The 7,322-nt window shown below is 31.0% G+C and overlaps 2 protein-coding genes across 2 annotated transcripts; both read right to left on the reverse strand.

Moving 5' to 3' along the window:
* Positions 1–56: 56 nt before the first annotated feature.
* On the reverse strand, positions 57–920 carry LOC102588865 (kirola-like). The gene is made up of 2 exons (XM_015307311.1): positions 704–920; positions 57–378 (listed from the first exon to the last, which is right to left on the reverse strand). The coding sequence occupies exons 1-2, from the start codon at positions 888–890 to the stop codon at positions 122–124; spliced, it is 444 nt and encodes a 147-aa protein (XP_015162797.1). The 5' UTR covers positions 891–920; the 3' UTR covers positions 57–121.
* A 4,127-nt stretch (positions 921–5,047) lies between these two features.
* LOC102595837 (kirola-like) lies at positions 5,048–6,021 on the reverse strand. The gene is made up of 2 exons (XM_006344217.2): positions 5,805–6,021; positions 5,048–5,330 (listed from the first exon to the last, which is right to left on the reverse strand). The coding sequence occupies exons 1-2, from the start codon at positions 5,989–5,991 to the stop codon at positions 5,074–5,076; spliced, it is 444 nt and encodes a 147-aa protein (XP_006344279.1). The 5' UTR covers positions 5,992–6,021; the 3' UTR covers positions 5,048–5,073.
* Between the last annotated feature and the right edge of the window lie 1,301 nt (positions 6,022–7,322).

Genomic DNA, 7,322 nt, shown 5'->3' on the forward strand with positions numbered 1-7,322 from the left:
CATACTTATAATGTGTATGGACATTGACATTATATTATTTATTATTCCACATGCTAGCTAGTTCATCACACAAACACAGTTACTTCTAATGTTTGTGTGTGTATATATATATATATATACACTATTTCTGGAGAAGGTGACCCTCTATATCCTTGGTCATGTCAAAGATATTACTCAAGTGAATGAGGGGTTCTGGGGTGTCTTCAGTTTTCTTTTCGTATTCAATTGTCCAAGTAGTCCACTGGTGGTCACAAGATGTTGTATAAACAAAGTAATTATACAACTCTAATAAATCTCCTTCAATAACTTTCCATTTGATCAATTTCTTGTGAGGATCGACGGCTTCAATTAAGTGCTTCATATACATTTCTTGTCCATCTATAATCATTAGAAACAGAAAATACAAGTGATGTTATCACTAGTTCAACTGTTCAATACCCTTGTGAAAGATTTAAACATTTACAAAATACTTTTGGTGAGAAAATTATATTTGTGATGTTACTACTATATATGATGATTTTTTTGTTATTACTAAAGATTAGTAAGTAATGTTCAAGTGTTAGTTGGAGGCTTGGAGCCAATTAATAAAAATGTAAAAGTTAAAATAATCTTAATTAAGAATTATTTCAAAAGTTAAAATAATTTATGCAAGTAAATCAAATAGAGATAGAGAGATAGAGTACGAAAAAATAATGTGTGTTACCTTCGTAATATTTCCAACTAACAATCGAACCAACCTTTATGATTTCACCTTCATGAACTTCAAAATGAGCGACATTTCTAGGACATATGTTGACTATATGATGAGTATTGGTGTGAAAAACCTCAAAAACCGAGTGTCCTCCACACTTCATCTCCAATGAAGCAATCAACTTACCTTTCAAACCCATATTTTCTATTTCTTAAGAATAGCAATACGTCGCTGAAAAAAGTGGTGAGAAAATATTTAGAACTTGTAGTCTTTATATAGATTTTAGTTAAATGTGGAATGCTAGCTAGTAGAAACATTATTCACCACATATCTACGAGTTAATAACATTTTGCACCCTCAATGTATTATCATTTTAGCTATTCACACCTTAACCTAATTTTAAAAAATAATTTATTACCTAACCTTTTACTATTATAGCAAAATTACCTTTAAAAAAAACTTACAAGGTATCATACATATTCCTTCAAAGTGTTAAATGTGAAACTTACAATGTTGTATGATAGAATAAACAAATATTTTTATAAGAACAAATATATAATTGTCAACGGTGAAATTAGAAATTTTATGAAAAATGTTTAAAATTTAAATATATATAAACATAATTTTTAACTTATGTACATAATATAATTTTTTATAAATATAATATAGTTTTCATTGAATAGTGTTTAATAACCACCTTCACTCTATATAGCTATGCCACTACAAACAGTTAATAGCACATGCCTATTGCAAAAAATAAAGAGCAACTTTCACATATAGCAAACATAAAAATCATATTTGTATGTTATATCTATAGTTTACATAATTACGCTCCATAACAAATTTTATGTTTGCTATGGAGTTTTTGATTTGTATAATTTGCTAGATACATCCAATTTTATATAAATTGTTCAGTTTTGTATAAATTCATTTATACATTGTAATTTGTATACTAAGATCTGTATTTATATAGTTATAAATGTATAAGATGAAAATATATGTAATTTGGTTGACGATAATATTATGAGTTAATTTTTCCGTATTGTATATGCGATCAATAAACTGCTCTCTGTTTTCTACATTGCTGTCACTCTTATTGGTCTATAAGGACTCTGAGTCTTAGACATTCATTGATCTGTCCAGCGTTATCCACAACTCACAAGAACATAAAAAAAATATTACTGTTTCTCTTAGAAGATGATTGTTCAGGTAGGAAAAGAAGAAGAGAACAACCAACTGTTCACGTGTTAAACTTGCGAAAGAGTTATTAAATATGATATATAGATAGTGATAGTTCAAGTAGGAAAAGAAAAAGAGAACAACCAATTGTTCACGTGTGAAATCCCGTTCTCTCTTCAATTAACTTGGGATCGAGTAAAAAGATCAAAACTTTGCAAGACAACTGCATCATTTTAAAGATTTTGACCCTGTTGCAAACTGTGCTACATGCCAGTGGTTAGATCGATAAGCTACCTTGGTTCTCTCTGTTTTCTACATTGTTGTCACTCTTAGTAGTCTCTTAGGATCTGGATGTAGTCAAATGTTACAAAGAAATTACTCCCTCTGTCCCAATTTATATGACACGTTTCGTTTTTCGAGAGTCAAACAGTTTAAGTTTGACCGAGATTTTGCTCATGAAATCTTCAAATCTTTTAAAATGAAATTCATATATTTATAAACTACATAAAAAGTACTATAAGTCACAATAATTGATAAGTCAAAATATTTAAAAGATATATGAAAAATTTACGGTCAAAGATAGACTTGTTTGAATCTCGAAATCCGAAATGTGTCACATAAATTGGGACAGAGGGAGTATTAAAATTGATGAAAAAGTAACACGCATAGGATGGATTACTAACAACAGAAAGAAAGAAGATATCAAATCTTGAGGAAAAATTAATCAGCTGATACCTGAAGGGGCAAAACTATCAACAGTAACAGAGGAAGACGAAGCAAGAGAGGTAGAGCTTTGATTTTGTCTACGGGAGTAGCTGTAGAGGCATCACTACAACTCTCAGTCTGAGGCATTAATTAACCTGTCCTGTGCTATCCAAAAGAACATAAAAAACCATCATTTTCCCCTTATAATACATAAATGGTGATAGCTTAGTTAGGAAAAGAAAAGGAGAACAAATTGTTCGCGGGTGAAAAAGTTATCAAGAATGATACGCACATACTCATAGTGATAGTTCAAGTAGGAAAAGAAAAGGAGAACCACCAATTGTTTGGAAAAGTAATAGGTCAAGTGTGTTTATTTCCATTATCTCTTCAATTAACTTGTCAAATGTGAATCTGATAACTGGGGAACTTGTGGATTGAAATTATATGTAGAAAACATTGCTTCGTTACCTCAAAGGAGGTCTTCCCAGAGTTAATAATATTGCAACATTCAGGCAGATGAGTACCGACTGCGTAATATAAGTTAGAATTGTCTTTAAAACTTTTCCTCATTTGTACTTCTGTTTCTTGCTTTGGTGTGATAGTGTTTTCCTCTGTAAACAGAAATTGTTATTTTTTCGGACACCAATTTTATATGCCACAACACTTGCTTGAGCTAGATTAGTACGTTGTGATTGATCCCTACCAGGCCAGCTGTTACCTCTCTACCTTAACACTTGAGATCGAGAAAATCCTTGGGACTAAAATAGTTTAGTGATCTGGAAATACACGAAATTTTTTATATATTCATGAAGGTACCGTGTTATAGCTACTATAATATTAATGGTGGTATTTATTTATATTTTCAAAGAAAAACGCATTATACTGGGATAGTGAATGTACGACCACCAACTCAACACCACTACATTTTAGTTTGATGGTTCCCTATTTCATGTTATAATTTGGATGCTTCATTGGAGGTATCTCGAGATTAGTTATATATAGTACTGTTAAATTAGGTCTTAGGCCTAACTCACATTCCAAAAGCTAGCTCAAAGGGAGGAGGATTGCCCAAACCTTATAAGGAGCCACCCATCTATTAACCATCAATGTGAGACTTTCGTCATTCTTTAACACCCCACCTCACGCCCAGTGCTTAGCATCTGGTGCGTGGGCAATTTTGATTTTGGGGGCCCCAACATCGGGTGAGATGGTCCCTGCTCTGATACCATGTTAAATTAGGTCTTAGGCCTAACTCACATTCCAAAAGCTAGCTCAAAGGGAGGAGGATTGCCCAAGCCTTATAAGGAGCCTACCTATCTCATTAACCACCAATGTGAGACTTTTTGCTTTAACACCAATTAACCACCGGTGTGGAACTTTTGTCATTCTATCTGGTAATATCATAGAGGACAACATGAGGAATGATGAAGTTACTCAAACTCCCGTTACAGGTGTTGAAAAAGATGTAAGAGGAGCAAAGGGTCATAGTATGCCAGAGGTGAGTAAGACTGTCGGTGTAGCTGCTGAGTCATCCCATGATCTGGTTGAAGCATGTGGAGATTTGGCAAGCTCCAGGATGCAAGAGGGTTCCCTCGTGGAGGTTTTTAAAGATAGTGATGATGGTATTAGAATTGGGTCCGTCTCACCCGATGTTGGGACCCCCAAAATAAAAAATTGCCACGCACCAGATGCTAAGCACTGGACGTGAGGTGGGGTGTTAAAGAATGACAAAAGTCCCACATCGGTGGTTAATGAGATGGGTGGACTCCTTATAAGGTTTGGGCAATCCTCCTCCCTTTGAGCTAGCTTTTGGGGTGTGAGTTAGACCTAAGACCTAATTTAACAAGTACCAATTAAACTTATTTCGACCATAGCACAGGCACCCTTTATCTAGTAAAATTATAAATGAAGGATGTCATATCTCAACCACAAAATAATAACTTTTTAGACTTTGCAAAATAACATACATCTTATAATAGAATATTAGAATTATGGTGGTCGATAAATGTCCATAATTTCTTAGATGCTACTTCCATTACTTCTCACCGTTATGATTGTAACCTAGTACATCTTTATAGCCTTCCTCACGATCTTAATGGTTAATCTCATGTTCATGACATTCTTTAGTATTCCTTAATATAAGCCCATAAATAAAGATTGTGGATCATACATGTATGTTATACATACTTTATACTTGGATAAATTTCGAAACACTTGAAACAATTAAGAAAGTTTTCTCTAACTAGTGAGATGGGAAAAACTTAATGACATCTTTTTTTTTGTTTCCCATCCAAAATATGGGAATTCAAATATAAGTCTAGATCGTGGATATTTTCACCCCAAACCTGGCACTGACATATGCAACATATTCATCAAAAATAACATTATTTATTCCACATGCTAGCTAGAACTTGTCAATTATTCATCACACAAACACACTTATTTCTAATGTGTGTGTATTATTATTATATATATATATATATATATATACACACACACTATTTCTTGAGAAGGTGATTTTCTATATCCATGGTCATGGCAAGGATAACACCTAAGTGAAGGAGGGGTTCTGGGGTATCTTCAGTTTTCTTTTCGTATTCAATTGTCCAAGTAGTCCACTCGCGTTCACAAGATGTTGTAAAATTACAATAATTATACAACTCTAATAAATCTCCTTCAATAACTTTCCATTTGATTAATTTCTTGTGAGGATCGACGGCTTCAATTAATTGCTTCATATACATTTCTTGTCCAGCTATTATCATTAGAAACAGAAAATAAAAGAGATCGTTATCACTAGTTCAACTGTTCAATACCTTACGAAAGATTTAAACATTTACAAAATATTATTTGGTGAGAAAATAATATTTGTGATGTTATTACTACTTTGATGAATGATTAGAAGTAATGTTTAAGTGTTAGTAGGAGCCAACAGAATTTTTTTTGTAAAAGTTAAAATAATTTTAATTAAGAATTAAATTTAAAATAATTTTAATTAAGAATTTCTTCCACCCATAAGCGAAAGAAGTTATATTCCTTTTATGAAAATTAAAGGATATACTTGTACTGTATTTATGAAAATTAAACACCATCGAATTTATTTTTTTCATGAAGTTTATTTTCTTAAAAATTAACTTTCTTATTAGTTATTTTCAAATACTCCAAATAGAGAAAATTTATGCAAGTAAATCATATTGAGAGAGAGATAGAGTGCAAAAAAATGTGTTACCTTGGTTATATTTCCAACTAACAATCGAACCAGTCTTTACGATTTCACCTTCATGAATCTCAAAATGAACGATATTTCTAGTACTTATATTGGGTACCTGATGAGTGCTGGTGTGAAAAATATCAAAAAACGAGCCCTCTCCACACTTCATCTCCATTGAAGCAATCAATTTACCTTTCAAACCCATATTTTCTACTTCTTAAGAATAGCGTTACGTTGTGAAAAAAAGTGATGAGAAAATATTTAGAACTTGTAATCTTTATATAAATTTTAATTAAATGTGAAATGCTAGCTAGTAGAAACATTATCCACCACATATCTACGAGTTAATAACATTTTAATTACACCCTTAATGTATAGCATTTTAGCTATTCACACCTTAACCTATTTTTTAAAAATAATTTGTTACCTAACCTTTTACTTTTATAGAAAAATTACCTTTAAAAAGAACTTACAAGGTATCACACATATTCCTTCAAAGTGTGATAGAATAAACAAATATTTTTATAAGAACAAATAATTGTCAACGGCGAAATTAGAAATTTTATTAAAAATGTTCAAAATTGAATATATATATATATATATATAAACATAATTTTTAACTTATTTACATCATATAATTTTTTATAAATATAATATAATTTTCATTATAGCACATGCCTAATGCAGAAAATAAATCATATCTATTTGTTTGATTTTCTTTTCCTAATACCTATTGGCACATGTCTATTGTGTGAGATATAAAATTATAAATGAAGGATGTCATATCTCAACCACAAAATAATATCTTTAGACTTTGCAAAATATGAAATAAAATAACAAATAAAATAACACACATCTTATAATAATGGAATATTAGAATTATGGTGCATGGTCGGTAAATGTTCATAACTTCTAAGATGTTACTTCCATTACTTCTCATTATTATGATTGTAACTCAGTACATCTTTATAACCTTCCTCATGATCTAAATGGTTAGTTTCATGTTTACGACACCCTTTAGTATTCCTTAATATAAGTCCATAAATAAAGCTATTGCGAATCATACATGTATGTTTTACATACTTGAATAAACTTCGAAACACTTGAAAGAAATAAAAAAGTTTCCTCTAACTAGTGAGATGGGAAAAACTAAATGACATCTTATTTTTTTTAGTTTCTCATCCAGAATATAGAAATTCAAATTCAAGCTCGGATCGTGGATATTTTGTTAGGGTTTTGCCCTGATTTTCTTACCATAATTTAAGATTTATTTTTCCTTAAAGAAAAAACAAAACATTACCATAAATGCTTTTACTTTTCTTGAAAGGAAAATATAATATTATTTTATATTTGGTTTATTCTCTCCTTTTAGGACTCTTTTTCTAGTAAGAAAACGTTTTAGTACTCTATAAATATAGGTTTGTTTCTTCTAACACAAAACAATACCATCCACAATGTAGTTGTTTAAGAGTCTTGTTTATGGGGAGATTTATTCTCTCTAAAGTTTCAATGTTTTTCTTTATATTAGTTTTGATA

This window comes from Solanum tuberosum, unplaced genomic scaffold, assembly GCF_000226075.1.
Source record: "Solanum tuberosum cultivar DM 1-3 516 R44 unplaced genomic scaffold, SolTub_3.0 scf00051, whole genome shotgun sequence".
NCBI lineage: Eukaryota > Viridiplantae > Streptophyta > Magnoliopsida > Solanales > Solanaceae > Solanum > Solanum tuberosum.

Bases quoted from the DNA above. Each gene is read 5' to 3' on its own strand.
- LOC102588865 (XM_015307311.1), bottom strand. From the start codon at position 890: ATGGGTTTGAAAGGTAAGTTGATTGCTTCATTGGAGATGAAGTGTGGA. The intron at 379-703 runs GTAACACACATT...TAATGATTATAG, and splicing joins TAGTTGGAAATATTACGAAG to ATGGACAAGAAATGTATATG.
- LOC102595837 (XM_006344217.2), bottom strand. From the start codon at position 5,991: ATGGGTTTGAAAGGTAAATTGATTGCTTCAATGGAGATGAAGTGTGGA. The intron at 5,331-5,804 runs GTAACACATTTT...TAATGATAATAG, and splicing joins TAGTTGGAAATATAACCAAG to CTGGACAAGAAATGTATATG.